General features: G+C 36.0%; 2 protein-coding genes and 4 non-coding genes across 6 annotated transcripts; 1 reads left to right on the top strand and 5 right to left on the bottom strand.

Moving 5' to 3' along the window:
• The first annotated feature begins 761 nt into the window (after positions 1-761).
• On the top strand, positions 762-6,620 carry LOC18439867 (FT-interacting protein 1). The gene has a single exon (XM_006850022.4). It carries the CDS (start codon positions 3,341-3,343, stop codon positions 6,449-6,451), a length of 3,111 nt encoding a protein of 1,036 aa, XP_006850085.1. The 5' UTR covers positions 762-3,340; the 3' UTR covers positions 6,452-6,620.
• Positions 6,621-7,519: 899 nt separating this feature from the next.
• LOC18439865 (large ribosomal subunit protein eL6) lies at positions 7,520-15,242 on the bottom strand. The gene is made up of 4 exons (XM_006850020.4): positions 14,927-15,242; positions 13,771-13,877; positions 8,509-8,687; positions 7,520-7,855 (listed from the first exon to the last, which is right to left on the bottom strand). Exons 1-4 carry the CDS (start codon positions 15,184-15,186, stop codon positions 7,700-7,702), a joined length of 702 nt encoding a protein of 233 aa, XP_006850083.1. The 5' UTR covers positions 15,187-15,242; the 3' UTR covers positions 7,520-7,699.
• On the bottom strand, positions 10,745-10,830 carry LOC148782695 (small nucleolar RNA Z102/R77). The gene has a single exon (XR_016053135.1). It is a non-coding gene; the product is annotated as a small nucleolar RNA Z102/R77 (small nucleolar RNA).
• Positions 11,273-11,358, bottom strand: LOC148782694 (small nucleolar RNA Z102/R77). The gene has a single exon (XR_016053134.1). It is a non-coding gene; the product is annotated as a small nucleolar RNA Z102/R77 (small nucleolar RNA).
• Positions 11,792-11,879, bottom strand: LOC148782693 (small nucleolar RNA Z101). The gene has a single exon (XR_016053132.1). It is a non-coding gene; the product is annotated as a small nucleolar RNA Z101 (small nucleolar RNA).
• LOC148782692 (small nucleolar RNA Z101) lies at positions 12,583-12,672 on the bottom strand. The gene has a single exon (XR_016053133.1). It is a non-coding gene; the product is annotated as a small nucleolar RNA Z101 (small nucleolar RNA).
• Positions 15,243-21,867: the final 6,625 nt, after the last annotated feature.

Raw genomic sequence — 21,867 nt, 5'->3', positions numbered from 1 at the left:
TAATCCATGATCGAATTTTTTGTGTTTTTTTTTTTTTGTAACCCATGATTGAATTTTTTGTAATCCATGATCGAATTGTTTTTTTCTGTTCTTGTAATCCACGATCGAATTTTTTGTTTTTTAATGTTTTTTTTTTTTTTTGTAATCCATGATCGAATTTTATGTAATCCATGATCGAATTTTATGTAATCCATGATCGAATTTTTTGTAATCCATGATCGAATTTTTAGAAAATTTATGATTTTTTTTTTTTAATCCATGATCGAACTTTTTGAAAATTTGTTAATTTTTTTTTTTAATCCATGATCGAATTTTTTGAAAATTTGCTGTACTTTTTTTTTTTATTTCTTTTTATCCATGATCGAATTTTTTGAAAAATGATGATTTTTCGAAAAGATGTGAAAATCGTGATAAAGTTTTGATTATCATGATGTATTAAACATTTAAACTCAATTTTTAATTTTTATTGTTTGAGTTTGCTGTAATTTTTTTTTTTTTTTTTTCAAGATCGAATTTTTTGAAAATTGATGATTAAGATGTGAAAATCGTGACAAGGTTTTAATTATCATGAGGTATTAAACCATATTTTAAATTTTTATTGTTAAAGTTTTTGTTGAAAAAATTGTATGTTGATGGATTATTTATGCAAAAAAATGCATGTTATTATATTTTCAATATAAAACTGTATTTTTTTAATCTGTTGTTCATGGATTTTTTAGTTGGAATGACTGATGTTAGCCGGCTCTTTGAATAACTGTTTTTATTATTAATTTTTTAATGCAAAAAATGTATGTTCTTGATAATTGAGTTGTAGCCATGTTTGGAGCTTGCATTTTGTATTATTCTAAATGTTTGTAATTGATATGTACGAAAATATTATTGTCAAAAAAGGTATTTTGCAATAACAAATAACAACGAATATGACTACATGAACTACCGCAACATATTATCACTACATATGATGATTATTTTTCTTTTTGAACTGTCAGGTTAATTTAAAATAGTCAGACGCCCGCTAATATCGATGATTCGTTTTTAGATCGAATCAATGAATTGTCAAACGAATTCAATCAATGGCACCAGCGTGACCAAGAAAAACAACAACGTCGTCTATCATTTTATTTTTAGATCGTATGTTACTAATTTTATGCTTTATTGTAGTCCATGTATGTTGATATACTTATTCCATGATAATTCTATGTTTATCCTTTTGTGTGATGTAAATTAAATGTTGAATGGCGGTTCATGCAGGGGAAGAACATATCAATATTCGCATATTCATTCAAAAACATGAAAATTCTTAATGGAGTACCCTCATTTTTTATTGAATTCCTAAAAAACAATATTTATAATGAATTTTAATAATTTTTTCGGATTTTTTTGAAGCTTTATTCTGACCGATTCACCCGATTCCGATCCGGATCGCCGATTCGCCGATCAGGATAGGTTTTTGGAAAGCCCGATCCGGGTCATCGATCCGATTTTTAAACCATTGATTTGAACCCAAAATTTGACAGGAATATCATCTCAAACACGTCCATCAGATTATGCAGGGGAAAGTAAAATTTCGAATTTTAAAAACGGTCGACTTTGTACATTTATCTTTCTTCAACTGCTCATTTCAATTCTTCAAAAATCATCAAATTTGCACTATTTTAGACGCTTTAAATTCATGGATTTGATGCAGAAATGGGATTCATAGTAATTCAGGATATGTTCCGAAAACTAGATGCACGAATCGACCGATTCACCAGATACTTTTCCATGTTTGGTGGTGTTTTCGACAATTAAAAAGAAACCGCAAGAATTTTAAATGCAATTCTTTTCGAACTCGTGGCTCGTAGTTTCGGCATATACACAGGCGAACAAGCCCTCATGAGTATGCTCGTGTGTGCGCGTGCGCACGCATGCATGCACGATGAGTATGCTTGAGAGAGATAGAGAGAGAGAGAGTCTTATGCTTGAATCCTAGCATAAAGGGCCCAACAACTGGTCATGAATTCGAATCCCAGCTTTGGACCCCAAAATTAAGAAATCAATATTCCAAGCTTAGGTGCAGGGTGGAATACACAAAAGTACTTCCTTTAATTCCCTCTTAAAAAGCTCTTTCTTTTCCCTTTTCATCACTTTAATCAGGGTCTAAGTGGGTTCATCAAATGGACGGCTCCCATCGATGGATATCTCTAAATGGACGGCAAGGATTTCAACACTTCAGGTGAACGGTTGAGATCAAAAGAGGAAAATGGTTTTGCATACATGAGTCCTCACCGTCCATTAATGACTTAAATCCACTTTATACCATACCTAGAAAGCATAAAGCCTGGAATGCAAATAAAGCAAGGAAAAGAATGTCATTATTCTCGCTCCAAGGAAAGATAAAGAGAAAAAGGAAAAAGGAAAGGAGACTTAAACCAAACATAAATAATAATAAAAGGGATGGCCTAACTCATTGCTTTCCCTCCCCCGAATGAGCCCATAGTGTCAAGAGAATTTTCAAAAGCATCCCAACCTAAATGACCAGACTACCCATTACTCCTTTGGGTGAAGCCCCACCTCGGATTAATTTTAGGATCCTAAATTTTGCGGATATAACCTTTTAAACCTATGGACTAACCTCAATAAGAAAATTTTCATAATGGTAACTTCTATGCACTTGGAATAAATGATGTCATGTACTTGAATAAAAGATCGTCCAATTTTTAGAGGGTAAGATTTAAGTGTTAGAAAACTTAAATTCTAATTTTCTTTTGAGGGTAATCATTTAGTGATTCTTACAGATGGTTCCCGACATTTCAAATTGAAAAACTCCCAAGTAGATATTCTAAGCGAAGGAGTAAATACAAATTATACTCCCGAGGGAGGATAGAGAAGATCCAGGAAAGGGCAATTTTAGTCATGTACAAGGCTTCTTTTTTCTACATTTCAAAACCAGGCGTCAATCCCATGCACGAGAAGATCTAAAGAAGAGCAATAGCATATATATTTACTGCAAGTGAAAGTTCCATAGAATAAAAGCATCGTCTCAATCTCTTAAAGCATAAAAGCATCTCTCTCTCTCTCTCTCTCTCTCTCTCTCTCTCTCTCTCTCTCTCTCTCTCTGCAAGCTGTAGTGAAGAAGCAAAGCAAACCCCAAAAGATAAAAAGCATTAAGGTGGATGGACAAGGCAAGGAATCTCTCTGAACAATATTACTTTTGCTTTAGCTTTGCTCTAATCCCAAGTGACACAAAAATTCCCCACCACCTTTGGGTTCCTAATTCTTGCCTTCAGGACTGGTTCTTTCTCTAAGCACATCTTCCTTGTAGGGCTGAGGAAGCAACCTCAGCCCCTTTCTCCATAGAATGAAGCTAGTGGTTGAAGTAATAGAAGCCCATGATCTTATGCCCAAAGATGGTGAAGGCTCAGCCACCCCCTTTGTTGAAGTAGACTTCGAAAACCAACGCATTCGAACCAAATCCCTCGAAAAAACACTAAACCCCCACTGGAACGAGCAGCTCATTTTCAACGTTACCGACCCCAAAAACCTCCATAACAGAGGCATCGAGGTTTACGTCTACAACGAGAAGAGGTCCCTGCACAGGCGCAACTTCCTCGGAAAGGTAAGAGTCTCAGGCTCTAGTGTAGTCAGAGAGTCCGAAAAGGCTCTCCAAACCTTCCCCTTGGAAAGAAGAACACTCTTCTCATTTGTCAAGGGAGATATCACCCTCAAAATCTACCTGTCCACCAATAACAAACTTGAAACACCACCACCCTTGATTAATAATACCAGTACTAGCCCCACAACCTTAGCCAAACCACCACCACCATCCACCACTGATAGTCCTGATAACAAGGCTCTAACTTCACCACCATCTACTACTGATAGTACTGCTAAAACTACTGATAATACCCCAACTACACCACCACCAACTGATTCCAATACTAGTAATTCTATTAGTACTAAATCTGTTGGTGAAGTTGCACCGCCTGAGGAGATCAAAGAACCAATAGAAGTGAAAATCTCGACAACTCAAATTGTAAACAAACAAGAAGTTACTCAACAACCAAGTAGAGTGGTCGAACAGAGAAGGCCACAGGGCATCCCAGTTGTAACCATGAACAATTACCAAAATATTGTTCCCCCTCCACCAGGGACTCACCATCATGGGGACTTTGGGCTCAAGAACACGAGCCCTCACCTTGGCACGGGGTGGTCGAACCGAGAATTTGCTAGCACATATGACTTAGTGGAGCAGATGCACTATCTTTATGTGCGCGTGGTTAAGGCCAAGGACCTCCCTGCTAGCTCAGTGACAGGTAGTTGTGACCCTTATGCCGAGGTCAAGCTTGGTAACTATAAGGGTACCACAAAGCATTTTGAGAAGAAGCTTAACCCTGAGTGGAACCAGGTTTTCGCTTTCTCAAAGGAGAGAATTCAGTCCTCCATGCTCGAGGTCTTTGTTAAGGATAAGGAGATGGTGGGCAGAGATGATTACCTAGGAAGGGTTGTGTTTGACCTAAATGAAGTCCCCAAGCGGGTTCCACCTGATAGCCCTTTAGCTCCACAGTGGTACAGGTTGGAAGATAGAAAGGGCGAGACCAAGGTTAGGGGAGAGATGATGCTTGCAGTTTGGATGGGAACACAAGCTGATGAGGCTTTCCCTGAAGCATGGCATGCTGATGCAGCAACAGTTCAAGGAGAAGGGGTTTTCAGCATAAGATCGAAGGTTTATGTGTCCCCTAAGCTTTGGTACCTAAGAGTTAATGTGATCGAGGCTCAAGATCTGCAACCGAGTGACAGGGCTCGGGTTCCTGAAGCTAGTGTAAAAGTTCAGGTGGGACACCAAGTGCTCAAGACCAAGCCTTCGCCAGTTCGAACCCCGAACCCACTCTGGAATGAAGACCTAATCTTTGTGGTAGCTGAGCCCTTTGAAGAGCAGCTTGTTCTCATGGTGGAAGACAGGGTTAGCCCATCAAAGGATGATGTTTTGGGGAAGATTGCACTCCCCTTAACAATATTCGATAAGAGATTGGACCATAGGCCAGTACATTCTAGATGGTTCAACCTCGAGAAATTTGGGTTTGGAGTTTTAGAGGGAGACAAGAGGAAAGAGCTCAAGTTCTCTAGCAGGATCCATTTGAGGGTGTGCCTAGAAGGAGGTTATCATGTGTTGGACGAGTCAACGATGTACATAAGTGACCTTCGCCCAACTGCAAAGCAACTATGGAAGCCCCCGATTGGGATTTTGGAGGTGGGTATATTGAGTGCTCAAGGGTTGCTTCCAATGAAAACCAAGGATGGGAGACAAACAACCGATAGCTACTGTGTGGCCAAGTATGGACCAAAGTGGGTTCGAACCAGAACAATTATAGACAGCCTCAGCCCCAAATGGAATGAGCAATACACATGGGAGGTCTATGACCCTTGCACTGTCATTACCCTAGGAGTCTTTGATAACTGCCATTTGGGCACACCAACCAGCTCAGCCAGCGATTCAAGAATCGGAAAGGTAAGAATTCGTCTCTCCACCTTAGAAACAGACCGAATATACACCCACTCCTACCCACTCTTGGTTCTTCACCCATCTGGCCTAAAGAAGATGGGTGAGCTTCAACTAGCCGTTAGGTTCACATGCACATCTCTTGTGAATATGGTCCATCTCTATGGCCATCCCCCACTTCCCAAGATGCATTACATACATCCATTCAGTGTGAACCAGGTCGATAACCTAAGGTACCAAGCAATTAACATAGTTGCCATGAGGCTTGGGAGAGCAGAGCCCCCACTGAGAAAAGAGGTTGTCGATTACATGCTAGACTTTGATGCTCATGCATGGAGCATGAGGAGAAGCAAGGCCAACTTCTTTAGAATTATGTCACTCCTATCAGGCGTGATATCGGTGGGAAAGTGGTTCGATGACGTGTGCCATTGGAAGAACCCCATAACCACAGTGTTGGTTCATATCCTATTCCTCATATTGATCTGGTACCCAGAACTCATACTACCCACCTTGTTCCTATACATGTTCTTGATAGGGATTTGGAACTTCAGGTTCAGGCCTAGGAACCCACCTCATATGGACACCAAGCTCTCCTGGGCTGAGGCAGTGCCCCCCGATGAGCTCGATGAAGAATTTGACTCTTTTCCAACTTCAAGGCCTCATGATGTTGTAAGGATGAGGTATGATAGGCTGAGGAGTGTGGCAAGAAGGATTCAAACTGTGGTGGGAGACATGGCTACACAAGGAGAGAGGTTTCAAGCCCTTCTGAGTTGGAGGGACCCTAGGGCTACAAGCCTTTACATTCTCTTCTGTTTAATTGCAGCAGTTGTGCTCTATGTAACTCCCTTTAGGGTTGTAGCTCTCCTCTTGGGGCTCTTTGTGCTTAGACACCCGAGGTTTCGAAGCAAACTACCTTCCGTTCCAAGTAATTTCTTCAAGAGACTGCCAGCTAAAGTTGACAGTATGCTATGAGTGTTCGCTGTCACTTGTAAAATGAAGGCATGGAAGGCGAATAGTTTTATGTGTGACTTTGTATTTGCTGTTTGTTCTTGTGTTTGGCTGTTGTATCAAGAAATCCAGAATGATGAACAATGTCTGGCAATTGTTCAAATTTGAATGTTATCATTTTATTTTTTTTGTATATTCATCGTGATGAGTACTTGGTTCCTTGGGTTTTTCTGTTCGCTTGCAATTTCAAAAATTGGTTGTGCAGGACCAGCATGTGATAATGTATCAATATGCATAAAGTTAATAACACTTCATCAGTAACCTGGTTTACATGCTTTAGAGTGGCCGCTTTTCTGTACTCTTTTGCAGACTCCCGGATTAATTAGTGAAATAAAAGATATTTCTTTTGACAACCGGTTGCCCTTTCTTTTCGGAGAACTGTGGAGGGCAGGTACCTAGGACTCTCACAGCGACGATTCTCACGAGACTAACAGAGAGACGTTAGGGAAATGGGGCCTACAAATAAATTATCATGTCACTCAGCTGGAGATGCTCTTAATCAGAAGATTAGGGCTTTTGCCCTAGGCCTGCCAACCTGCCAGAACATGCGTGCACCTAGCCCATCATACAGCCAAAGACCAGACCACGACCTAAGCCTCGAGTGCACCAGCCCAGGCCCTTGTGCACCTACGCTCAACCAGGTACAAACTGTCCAGCCAAGGCTTAGCTATCCGGAGTGCCCATGAAATGCCCGCCCCTAAAGCCACATAAGCTGGTAGGAGCTTGGGCCTAGCCAGGAAGCTGGACCGAGCCTGGTCTATCACCAGACACCCAACCTTAATAAGGTGTTCGACTTAATGAAGCACTAGTTACAAACCATGGTTACGATGCCACAGATTTCATAACCTCGAATCAATTCAAAGATATGTGCACTCTATTAATTGAACATAACAAAACACATGAATCCCAAGTTCCAAAGGGTATCGGCATCAAATGTACATCGAAAGGGAAGAGAAGATAGGAACACATTCCACCCATGAGACCATATGGGAAATGCAAATGGTGGCAAACATCCACAGTGAAGTCAACATAGAAAAGCTAAGATTTCAATCAGAAATTTAGATTCTTGAAAGTAGATAAAGTTCATTCTCTCTTTTCACTCAAATAAGAAATAGATGAGGTTGTTCCGTCCAAAATAGGGCAGGAAAGTCAAAACTTTAAGTATAAAAACCTGACCAAAAGGACACCTAAAAATTCTACAGGTTCTCTCTCCTAAAATGAGAGCTCGTGAGGTTTCATGCCTGAACGGAGAGAGAATCTAGCAGCAAGATATGGCTTCAAATCAGGTACAGCTTCAATGGCCTTTATCAGAGGAGTATCAACTGCTTTCTGGTCATCTTTTACCTCTTGTGGGAGGGACATGGTCTCCTGCATTTTTTTTGGGAAAGATCAAAACAGACCCATGATAAGAAGACAGAGAAGAGATTATCAGAATCTTCCACAGTAAGCTAGATTTATACTTTAGTCTGATTCACTTCGTTTAATATCCTACAAGATGTTAGCGTGATACTCATTGCTGCTAAGCAGATAGAATATGACAGTTTTAACTATTAATATATCAAGCACTTCCCAATGCTTCCTTCACATCATCTCAGGAGTAGTGGCAGGAACAGGGGATTGAAGCCTCTCCCAATCAGTTAACGAGATAAAGTACAAATGCAGCATTATGTTTCCCATCAAGCGCAAAAGAAACTGCGAAGGAAATAACATTTTGGCACCTCACATTCAGAACAGTTTCAATCCAACTTATTTACCACCAATCTCACAGTTTTCCAAGTGCTTCATTTATGATGAGGACTCACATTCATGCCATTGAATTCAACTTATTTACCACCAAACAATGTAGTGATTTATTCAAATAGAGACTCCTACAATTTTTCGAGTATTTTGAAATCTAGAATGTACGAGTTATGTATCCCCTTGCATATTTTCCTATCAGTGACATGCTTCTTAGTAATAATCCCATGCTCCATCCAAACAACATGACCAATGATAACATATCACAAACATGGGGAACTTACCTCTTTCTCTGCCTGAAAGAACTCGGTCTCTCCTTTCTTCTTTCTCACAACAGTTTTTGTGAAGTAAATATCAGTGAACTTCTCCACATTCGTTCCAGAGATATCAACCTTGGTTGAAGTTGCAATAACATAGGCTTGGTTGACACGTCTCAGAGGGACACCATTCACCACAAAAGGACCTACAGGAAAGATCACAATAGTGAAATTTTGTATTGAACTTCATGAGAATATTATTCACACAGCACAAATTAGTAAAGACTGAAGCTTCCACTTCATGTAAACTACAAGCACATAGAAATAGTAAATACCATTCAAAACAGAAAGTAGAAAACTTTAACACAGATCACAAAACTCGGGAGCAGGAGCAGCAAGATATCTACAAAGGCCATATCCAAAGCCTAAGCAGGAAAAAAGAAGATAAACCATCAAACTAAATCAGAATTTATGAAAAATCTGACAGTTGTAGAGGACTCAAAGTGACATTCCTCCCAATTTAATACTATTCTGAAGGCATTTTTGAGAAAACGTGCCATTCCCAATGTTTCAAATGAGAAAAAATTGGAATTCAATTAGCATAAGGCAGATCATATACATATTCAAGCATAACATCAGTTCATAAAAAACACTCAAATAAACCCACAAAGACATCAATCCAATTACTTGGGGTAAGGGTACCATCCAATGGAAAAAGACCAAACAAGTACTAAGGTGCCAAGGGCACAAGGCCCAAGTCAGAACAGCAAAGTCATGCTTAACTTATACCAAGCTCAGTGACAAATGGCAGTGTTGAGTCAGGATTGAAGACAAACGCACAAAAATGTCAATTGGCACTGCAGTGAACGCAATAAATTCAAATTTACCAGGACAGAATGAGTTGGAGAGAATAGCAAGAATCCCCATCCAAGGAAATTCCATTTCCTGGATAAAATATTTGCCTCCAGAACATGGCTATCAAGAAATGGATGCATAACATCAATTCTCTTGAAGCTGAAAGGAGAGGCAGGACCTTACAATTCTCAGAGCAAGATCAAAACTTAAAAAGAATATAACCTCATTCAGAACATAAACTTGGAAAAATTATAAACATAATGCAGGAGCAACTAATCTTTTCATAAGGAATCCTCTATTTTCACACAATAGATTTGCTTATCAATAAAAGAAATATATCTGAAACTATCTCGAAATAATTCAAAGCTACTCTGCATTTCACATCTACAAAACGACATTCGTCTCACCAATATTTATCGGTTTGGGGAAGAAACCATCCAAATGGGAGAGACCAAACAAGTCCTAAGATGCCAGAGACATAGATCCAAGACGACACAGCAAAGGCAAGCTCAACTTAAACCAAGCTCGGTGAGGGGATGGAGAGTTTAGTAAGGAGTAAAGACAGACGCACAAGAAAGGCAGTTGACACAATCATGAACACAATCAATTCAAATTTACCAGGATAGAATGATTTGGAGAAAAGAACAAAAGTCCATCCAAGACTATTCCAATTCCTGGAAAAATATTTGCCTCCAGAACATGGCCATCAAGAAATAGATGCATAGCATCATTCTCTTGAAGCTGAAAGGAGAGGCAAAATTGACATTTCTCAGCAAGAATCCAAACTTAAATAGAATATTACCTCATTTACGAACATAACATTAAAAGGAACATAACCATATCTTCTAATAAGGAATCCTCCATTTTCACCATAACTAGAGCTTGGTTTATCAAAAAAGGAATTACGTAGATCTGAAACTATCTCGTAATATTTCGAAAGTACTCTTCCTTTCACGAATGAAACAAGGCTCTTGTCGTCAATATATTTGGGATGCTTATAGTTTTGGAGTCAAATGATACTCTTCCTTTCACTAATGAAAAAGCCTCTTGTCATCAATATATTTGGGATGCTTATAGTTTTGGAGTCGAATGATTATTTCTTAGGAAATGCAATTCATTACATCAAACTGGCAATCAAATTAGAAATCTATCTATAAGAATCCAAAAATTACAAAATACAATGATATTACCAAAAATTGAAACATAAAACTAACAGCAAATCACAATAGAAACGTAAAATACAATAAACTAGCAAAAAATCAAAACAGTGGCAAAGAAAAGAGAACGAAAACAATTTGATAGCCAAAAAGCCATTGACAATGACCACTTCACGAAATCTCACACAAAATGAGAGCATGTGTATCGCCAAATTACAAAGCAATAATGAAATTACAAAACAAGGATCAGAGAGTGGTCAGATAGAGCTAATATTATGCATGCCATCACACCAGCAATCAAACCAATAGGGAATCAATTACAATCATCACACCACTCCATATAATTTCCTAAAAAATAGATTGTGAAGGAAATGAAAATTAAAAGACGCAAAGAAACATCAAATCTAAAACATACATGAAAGACTATTTCAAAACCCAGAATCAACTGAAGAGTCACTAAAAAACTAAGGTTAAAAGTCTGATAAAACTTCTAATTAGATTCACAAGCTTGCAAGCCATCTCAGGTGAAGACAGGAGCCAACTCGAAGAAGTCTCTAAATTTAAATTGAAAGAAAGAGTATTCAGACAGAGAAAATAGCATGCCATCACATCAGCAATCAAAACAATGAGAGCATGTGTATTACCAAATTACAACAATGGCAAACAAAAAAGAATGAAAATAATTTGATAGCCAAAAATCCATTAACAATTAGCACCTCAGGAGATCTCACACTAAATGAGAGCATTTATTACCAAATTACAAAGCAATAAGGATTAGAGAGTGGTCAGATAAAGCTATTATAATGCGTGCCATCACACTGGCAATCAAACCAATAGGGAATCAAATACAATCATCACTCCACTCTCCAAATAATTTCCTATAAATTAGATTGTGAAGAAAATGAAAACAAAAAGATGCAAAGGAACATCAATTCTTAAACGTACATGAAAGACAGTTTCGAAACCCAGATTCAAGATATAAGATAAGCTTGTTTCAGATCAAAATCAACTGAAGAGACAGTGGAAAATCGAAGTCAAAAGTGGCATAAAACTTCTAATAAGATTCACAAGCTTGGCAAGCCATCTCAGGTGAAGTCGGGCCAACTCGAAGAAGTCTCTCCATTTAAATTGAAAGAAAAAAGTTATACATATAGACAAATAGAACACATGCCATCATATCAGCAATCAAAACAAAGGGGAAAAAATGGTAATCATCACCCCACTCTTAAATAAACCTTAGAAATTCATTTGTGAGAATATGACACCTTACTTATCACGGAAACACACACCAATTGGCACATAGGCATCAGATCTCCAAGGTGTTGACATCAATAAATTTCAGATGCAAATTACCCATTGGATAATTAGATTCCTCATTTGCCCTCCAGACACAAAAATCCTTTAACAATTGCAAACAGACTCTAATGAAATCCCAGAGGCACCAATAGTTCCTTTACAAGCCCAATAATGATAAAATAACTGATTGATCTTTAGGAGTTCATTGTTTGGCCTTATAAAAGACAATTATAGGGGAAAGTGCCAAGTTTGTCCTAACTCACAAAAAAAGTAGCAACAAACGTAGCCAAACACTGCCTATTCTATATACAAGAGCATCAAGAATTCTAATATTTTTTTAGAAGTTTAGAAGGGCCACAACTTTACAATTTCAAAATCAACCACTCAGCAAATTCTTATGGAGAACAGTATGAACAAATATGATACGTATAAATCTTGAAACTTAAGAGCATCTTTACCACAAAAAATATCAAGTTATAAGCTCAAGAAATTTATAGACCTTTTTACCACAGAACATGCCCACCAGTGAAAACCTTTGAAAACATAAACACGAAAAACCAAATTATTAAAAAAACATACTCGATACAATAATATACTTTGCACAATAAAATATTTTTCCAAAAAAAGAAAAAGGAAAACCTAATAAAACTGGATAGGAAGGAGTAGCCAGTTTCCAGCAGCATATGTCATCATACGAACCACCAATAAATGGGGAAATTATCATTAATGTCAGCCCACTCTTTCCTACCTTGATAATTACACAAACCATATAAATATTACCTTTCCTAAGAAGAATAAGCATCAGATCTCCAAGGTGTTAGCATCAAAAAGAATTCAGATGCAAATTATCCAAATATTATCTGGATTTCCTCATTTGCCCAATAGAATAAGAATCAAAAAACAAAATTCCGCAGAGAACAGCACATAATATGAAAGATTAATGATGAAACTCGGGACCAACATCTATTACTTCAAAATTCATAGGTGAAAAAGACACATAACTAACAAGAGAGAAACTTACAACCCAAGTTAGATTGTTTGAATGTTTTCAAAATAAGATCAAGGGTTTTGAAATGGGTTGACATTGTTATGTTCTGTATCTAGGGAGTGAATGGCTGCAACATAACCTCTTACGGATTGAAAAACTGGAAACTATGCGCTCCACAGTCAGATACTTACATAGCCAAGAAATAAAATCATTCAATAGCCTTTTCCCTGAAGAAGTAACTAAAAACAACATAGTGACTCACCCAAATAGTGCCCCAATTTAAAATCCACGAAAGCAATAGCCCAGAAATCTTGCTAGATAAGGACATCAATTTTTCTGCAAACAGAGTTGACAAATGATACAGTAGTGTGGGACGGGCAAATGTGGACTGCATAAGAACAAGAAGAGACCCTTACAGAGAAATTGAGCTCTAGGAATTCCTAGAGGAAATCTGCTCAATTGGCTTGTGTTACTTCTATATACACCAACAAACCACCAAGACATGGAGGCCTCAAGCATGAAACATGTGAAACAATGATAGGGATAATAACTTCACTACCTGCTCAAACATCATCGAAACCAACTTGGGAACCAACCAAAGACACATAATACAACATAAACACAGGGTATTTCTGTCTCACACAAAATTGAAAAGAGTTATACATTCCATTAAAAACAGATCACTTGTAAAGAATCATGCTTCAATAAATTTGCATGCTCTTCCAATAGAAAAAAGTGAGTCCCTTGCAGCCATGACTCCAACAAAGAGAAACACAGAATCACCAACAGAGAAACAATGATCAAAGTAATTCAAAATTCGGGAGGAATACATTAGCTCAGGAAGTTCAGTCTTGCCATCCCGAATTTCACACAGAACCAAAACTAACAAAATGAGAAACACAACACCCCAATTTACCATTATAGCAAATATAGCAAAACAATTCAAAGAGAAGCACACAAAAATTTATAGAATGTCTTCTTTCACAAGCATACCGGTGATCAGAAGAAGGCCAGAAGGAAGCTGTTTCAGGAATACAACCCTCTTCCCCATGAATCTCCCAGCTAGAATGATCAGCACAGTACCTGGAGCAATGCTTGCCCTGTTGACGTTAAAGTATAACAAAAGTCAGACAAGAAAATAACCTCAAGCAAACAGAGCAAGTACAAACACTAAATGACTACAAGACGATCATAGATGTAATAGACATCGAATCTCCTACCCTGGAATACAAAAAAACCAAGGTACCAAAAGCAGGAAAACACTGAATTTAAAATAAATAAAATTAGAGCATTTGGAAGTTGAATAAACATGAAAATAGAAGTATCAAACTAATTTACAATTGATCAGGAGACATTTGGTAGCACTATGACTCATGAACCCCATAAGATCAACAACAAAGGATTTGACAAGAAATGATAGATCACTAGTTACATAGGGAGTATCATCTTCCGCATTTTAATTTTATTACGTCCAACATAGAAAATATAACACAAGAAACAAATCTGTTTTCATATGGATTAAACTACACGAACAATAGAAACCCTAGAAATTAACTAAAGGGGAAAGAGCAAAAGCCCAGCATCCAAGCCTCAAAGGATGAAACGAAAAAAACCCACAGCCCAGGTTCTCACACTGAGATAGAGACAAAATTTCACAACCTAAACAAATGAGACCAAACACTTGAACATGAACAGGAGCAACAAAAAAAGATATCAATTTGAGAAATCACCAATACAGAAAAGTAACCTTAATACAAAATAATTATTCTAAGCAATGTGAAAGACAGCCATACTGAACTTCATCAAACTTTCAACTAACCGAGAAATGCTTAATTAACCAAATATGCAAAGTAAAGTTTACCGTGGAAATGAAAAGCCAAAAAAAAAAAAACTCAACTGAAGAAAAACCCAAACCAAAACAAAAGGAAAACAAAGCCTGAGAAGATGATAAATCCAAAATGCTACAATCAAGCAACTAAATTCCGAACAACACAAATCCATACCAAACATGAAAATAAACAAACAGAACTGTCATAGCAGATACAGACTCAAATGTTTAAGCTTCCAAAAGATCCAAATACACAAAAACCTAAAACCAAAACAGATCTAGAAGTAAATACACAAAACCAAGTGAAACCAAAGGTTATACCTAAGCTTGGTAGGCTTGTGCTTTCTGTTATTAACCAGAGGTTTCGGGATATTGTCAGCGGGGTAGTACTTAGGCGGCTTCTCCTCTGGTTTTGGAGCTGCCGGCTTCTTTTCATGGCTAGGAAAAACCCCACCATTTTTTGCCTTAATGGCCCAGAGCCCACGCTTGTGATACATTGCAGACCTAGAGTATCGGCCAACGCCTCTGATAAGATCCTTGTTCCTGGACCCTCTAGGTTTCTTCACTTGAGGAGGCGCCATTGATGAATCTCCAAGCTCTCTCTCTCTCTCTCTCGCTCTCTCTACTCCCTATAAACATCGAAACCCTAGTCTCCTACCTTTATATAGTGAGCACGCGCTCTCTCTCTACTACCTGAAGAGAGCGAAACCCTAATCTTCTATGAGCACTCTACACTATGCTCCCTCGGGAGCATAGTTTACGTATACTCCCGCGATTCTTTAATTTAAAATTTTAGGAACCACCGCAAGAATCATGGAAGATTATGTTCAAAAGTAAAAAAATTTAAAATTTGAGCTTTCTAAATCTTAGGTCTCATCATCTTAAATTTAGATGTCTCTATTCAATCTTGATATATTATTTTTTTCAAAATGCATTGAGGGTTTTATTGAGGTTTATCTTTGGGTTGAATAGGTTATATCCATCTTAAAATTAACTCTAGCATCTTCTAACTCTCGTGCATTTACGGTTTAAGCGGTGAATTTTTTATTTTTTATTTTTGGTAATTTAATGGTGAATCCAACCTCTACCGGTTTTTCATATAAATTAAGGAGTTAACTTTCTTTTTAGGAACCAGGATGGTGTCAATAGGATTAGAAACACAATACGGTAATTAGGTGTGGGGGGTGGTAGGTCGATGTGATTGGAAACCACAACGTGGTAACTAGGTGTGGAGGTGCTACAATCACGACCCGGCCGCTATCCAAACATTCACACATTTGGCATCCGTAATTTGGCACTTTCCAAAATAAACATTTTATATACAGATTTTTTTAGGGAACTTAGGAAAAGGTAAATAACACATCATTTAAAAGCTTAAAATCTATTTTTTTTATCTTATTCCAAAGATAATATTTGAATTTTAGATTTATAAATACTCATTCAAAAAAGAATATTTAAATTATATATATATATATATATCAATTTTTTGGTTGGGATTAAGTATATAATATGCTTCTCCAATATTTTCTATTAGAAATCGGCCCATATAGGTATGATTTATTCGCACTAAGGTATGTATGTAACTTGAGAATTTGAAAACTTGATAATTTATCTCGAAGAAACGATATGAAAAGCATACATGAGGAACGTCTTTTGTCTTATTACAATAAATTATATTTGGTTTCACTCGTGAGGATGCAAGCCTCCTTTACACATGCAATGTGTAACATCAAATGCTAAATACTACTTCAAACTTTATCAAAATATTTTATAAATATTGTAATTTCTTAAAATATAGCACTTTATTGAAAAAAGTTCAAATTGTGGAAAAAATAATTTCCCATTTATATTAGTCTACATTCATGTTATTTGTCAATATTTTTTAAAATTTGGAAGTTTATATAAATGTTCAAAATATTTGTAAATTTAATTCGTAGTTAGATAACTATCAATCAAAATCTATAATTAAAATATATTAATCAATAGTAAAATTAAATTTAAATTATAAAAAGATTTAATAATAAAAAATTATATAGGTTTTTCATTAAAAGAGGGTCATTAATACTATTTCAAATTAACAGCATGGCACTCAATAAATACACTTGAAGATTAGGTTCATGGAAGGTTAAGTTTGGACAGGCTATTCTCATATTATTAACCTTTTTTTATTAAATAATCAAATGACAGGTCTATCATATGATATAGGAAAAACTTATATGGAGCCGAGGCTTGAAACAATTAAATTAGAGCCTACCTAAAAAATTTCACTAGAAGAGTTTGTTTTGATGCTCAAATATTCTCAAATTGATCATCTCGACATCAAGATGTATGGACATGAGAAAAATATGGATTTTGAAGTTTTGGAAATAGTACATCTTGTAACGCATTTTTTTACCGTCAATTTTCAAGATTTTCAAGTTTTCATAAATCGGCTCAATCTATACTATTTTTTAAGCTTTAAATTTTATACTTAAAGATGAAAATATATTTTAAGTCTATCACAAAGATTTTCACTATTGAAATTTCATTTCTCGACACTATTTGAAGGTGTGCTTTACTTTGATTGTTTAGAGCCTCGGCTCTTTACAAACCGCATCCTATAATATATTGTATATATAATATACATTTACTATTGTATGCTATGGGATATATAATCCCTCATGTAAAAGTCTTTTACTAAGTACTTTTAGGATCTCAATTTCATAACCTCAACCAAGTGAAATTCAACCTCAAAAAATGAAATTGTTTATACACATTTTATGTAATCCATAAAAGAAAGTTATAATATTGAACATAGATCGTGAAAATCTTTTATATATATATATATATATAGGATAATCTACAATTCACAACCCTACAAATTATAAAAATTAATATTAGATTGAGTTGCGAATGGTAGATTTACTAGGTATTACCTGCCATTAAATGAGTAAATAGGGCAACTCACATTTTCAATAATGTACTAAATACTTTAGGTATTTGCAGTAGTAGTAAGTTATATTGCATCCAATTATCGAAAGTAATAATGAAAAAGAGGAGTTGCTAGACATACTTACATCAAAATAATGTTAAAAATTTATCTTTACATCAATATAATTTTTACTTTTAAATATAATAATAAATTGTTCATTTTTTTATTTGAAATTTAAAATTATGAATATAAATTGTTCATTTCTATAATTGTATACCTATAGATAGATATGGGAGGCTTCATATAGACAACGATTAATAAATGATAAAAAAATAGAAAAAGAAAAACAACTCAAATACTATTTTACATGTGGTAAAGCCTACAAAAGGCTATTCAGGCCGAGTACCTTGATTCCTGACAAGACTTGACCGGATTATCAGTCATTTACAGTTCAACTCGATGATTCTAGAGTCGAACTAGTAATTTCCTAAACTATAGCTTAAACAAAATGTTAGTAGTTTTGTTTTTTGAAAAATTCTGGAGTGTATTTCAAAACAACGCTATGTTTTATGGGAAAAGTTTATATAGAGCCGAGGCACTGAACAATCAAATTCGAGCCTACCTCAAAAATTTCACTAGAAGAGATTCTTTTGATGTCAAAATATCCTCAAATTCATCATCTCGGCATCAAGATGCATGGACATGAGAAAAAAATGGATTTCAAGTTTTGGAAATAGTGTATTTTGTAACACACTTTTGGACCGTCAATTTCAAGATTTTCAAATTTTCATAGATATCTCGATCTACACTATTTTTGAAGCTTTAAACTTTATAAATAAAGATGAAATACATTTTAAGGCTATAAAAAAGATTTCCAGTCTTGAAACCATATTTCTCGACACTATTTGAAGGTAGGCTCGAATTTCATTGTTTAGAGCCTAGGCTCTATACAAACCGCACCCATGTTTTATTGTTCTTTACTAAATTGTTTTGTAGAGAGAGAAAGACGTGGGTTTGAATCCTACATTGAAGAGGATAGAGTTTCTTAATTTGTATTTAAAAGCACATATTCTTAGGCAATATACTCTAAGTACAAATAAAAGAGAAGGTGCATGTGCGGAGCACACAAAGCGTGCGAGGGCATGGGCGCAAGGGCGCTTTAATGGCATGCTTTGCACGCTCGTATCGGCACATGAGACGCCCCTTGGGCAAGCACATGTATGGGTCAAGCTTTAAAATACGCTTGCATTTGTGCATAAGGCGTCCCTCGGTCAAGCACGTGTACGGGTCAAGCTTGAGCTCTTTTTGTGAGCCCAGCTCATGTGGGATAGCTAACGGTCACCTAGTTGTTGATGCATGTGGAAATGAGGTTGTAACAACAACCATCAAATGAGTTTAACTTGTAGTTGTTGGTGGTGCATGTACAATAAATATGTGGTCGCTTTGTGGCTCTCTATATAAAGGAGTCACCTTGTGGCTCTCTATATAAAGGGGTCATTTTGCCCTACGAGATACAGACTTTTCACAGCCCTTGCATCTCTTTCAATAGACCATTATTTGCAATTCCAATTAGAAAACTAGTGAGCTAAACTCTCTCTACTCGATTTTATCTCTTGCTCCTAATACAACAAGACTTTGGTGTATAGGTTCCAAGCTCAGGTGCATAGAGCTTAGGAACATTGTAAAATACCTCTCTGCTTGCCTGTATTTCGATGACGAATTGCCTTTTTATGCATGTCAAATATTACATCGAAGGGGGCCAACTATCGTATTGAGATAGTGCTCATGTGTGCCTGAAAACAAAAAGAGTTCAAGATCTAATTTTTCTATATCATACTATTTTCTGCCCCCATTTCACCCAACCAAACTGCAACCTAAAACACCAAATAATGAAAGTAAACTAAAAGCTAAGAGAAAATAGGAGTCCAAAAAGATATACTGATCATGCATTTACAAAAATAGAATAGAAAAAAAAACAAAATCAACTAGTTCAACCATCAAATAGATTCATATGATTTTAACAATATAACGCCAATTTCTTGCCATATTCGGACCACATCAATCTAAAAATTATGCCATAAATCTGCAAATGTTATCACAACCCATAGACAATGACAAGCTTGAAAGGAGGGAGTACAAGAAATAAAAAAGAAAAAAGTTCCCTTTTTTTTTTTTTTTCCATAACATAGTGATAAAGCTCGATTCACTTTTCTTTTTTTTTCTTTTTTATTTCTTTGATATATCAACCGTGGGAATAGAGGGTGGGATGTTATGAATAGAGCTTGATTCTCTTAAATAATTTCTCTCTACTCTCTGTGCGACCTCTGGTTAGAGTCATATGCAGATCAATTACTAGATACGAATGAAAATTGTACAAGATAGAGAGATTAATGACCTTATTTTGCAAGAGATCGTTCCCTTTAAGAGATCGAGATCAAGATAGCATAGAAAAAAGAAGATCGAGAATATATATACAGAGAGGTCTTAGCTAAGTGAAAAAGAAAGTTGGTCATGACTGTGAGAGGTGAGATCTTGATACAGTGGGTTTTTTAATTTTTATTTTTTTGGTTTACTATTTTAGATTTTTAGGTTTAATTTTTTTCTTTAAAATAAATTTATGGCTGTAGAGATTTGAGGGGTTGAATAACAAGTTTATTTTTAAAGATTAATGATATGGATTAACATTGTTGTGATGTTTAGGATATCTTAAAATTTTAAGAGATAAGGAACTCTAAGTTTATGGGAGCTTCCTAACGATTAAGGATAGATCGGTGTGAGTGTGTGAGAGAGAGAGGGAGAGAACTACGTGAGACTAAGAGAGAGAGAGAGGCAGAGAAATGTGTGGGGGAGTGAGTGTTTATTTTATGGGCTTTTTCTTTTATTTTTATTAATTCTTTTTAGTTTTTATTTAAAGAGAAGAAAGCCCTTTTTTTAGACATGGTGAATTGAGCAAATAAATTGGCTTTGATTATTGTTGACATATATTTGGGATGGACTCCCTTGTAGACGAGAGGATATATTTTCACAGTTTTTTATTTTTATTTTTTATTTTATATTTATTATTTTTTTCCCTGTAACAATGGTATCAAAGCAAAAAAAATCATGTTAGCGTTTATATATCTCTTGATTGTATGGGTATATATTTCTTGATAAGATTAGGTGTCTAGGGTTATGATAATATTAGTTAGTAATTATCAATAACGGTGGGTGTCTATTATATCCAGAACTGTTACTAGCCATATATTTATACGGGTCTTGTATATTCTTTATCAATCAATAAAGAGATAGATATCTACAGTATTCAGAGTTTCTAATATGGTATGAGAGCTATAGACTCTTTAACCTCATATCTGGGCTCTACGCTTCAACCTCAGATCTAGGCTCAATCGAGAAATCTCATTACCCTTTGTCTTTGTCGTACCTCATATCTGGGCTCTATTGGGAAATCTAATTACCCTCTGCATCTGTCGTTGGCTCGAATTTGTGCCCACCATATTACACAAACCGATTACACCCTCTCTCTCCAGCTTTCTCTCTCTAGACTTTCAACCACCACAATGCCTTCACAAATAACTAATGATCCATTTATGGATAATATAGATACCCTCTCTCTCTAGCTTTCTCTCTTTGGACTTTCAACCATCACAATGCTTTCACAAACAACTAATAATCCATTTATGGATAATATAGATAAAATATTCGAGTGATTACATCAACAGCTTGAAAAACCAAACAAGACCGGATAAAAAGCCTTGGCAAAATATTGCAACAAATGCTACAAGATCAACTCCTTTGATGACAACAAAGAAGAAGAAGAACAAAAAGAGGTCAATCTCAATGAAAAAGACTTTGATTTTTTAAAAGTGCTAGAAATTTTGAAAGTCAATCACGGAGAAGAAGACTGTATTATACCATGTGAAATACTACTATGTGAGCTGTAGTAGAAATCAATATTCAGTATGGTATTCAAGAGTTCAGTATCTCAAATTTCCATTTCAAAATTTGTTGGATCCATGGTTTATTTGAAGAATAAAAAGTATGTAGAAGAATGTCAGTAAAGCCTCGTCAACTTTTGAGAATGCCTCTAAAAAATTTGAGTTTAACAAACTCGACGTCGAACTTTTTCCCAAACCCCAGGATATGATGTAGCCGGTTTTTTATTTTTAAATTTATATTCTACTATTTATATTTTTTGATTTAGGGTTATTTTTCCTTTTTACGATTGTAGTTATTTGAGAGGTAGACCATGAAGTTTGTTTCTAAAGATTAATGGTGGGGATTAAAATGGTTGGGCTTGTTAGGATATATTAGAATTCTAAGAGATAAAGAAACTCCTAGTTTATGGGTGCTT

The sequence above is a fragment of the Amborella trichopoda genome, chromosome 3 (genome assembly GCF_054954075.1).
Source record: "Amborella trichopoda isolate Santa Cruz 75 chromosome 3, AtrichopodaSantaCruz75HAP2 v2.0, whole genome shotgun sequence".
Classification (NCBI taxonomy): Eukaryota; Viridiplantae; Streptophyta; class Magnoliopsida; order Amborellales; family Amborellaceae; genus Amborella; species Amborella trichopoda.
The sequence above is the reverse complement of the archived record's forward strand: the minus strand, read 5'-3'. Positions and strand labels throughout refer to the sequence as shown.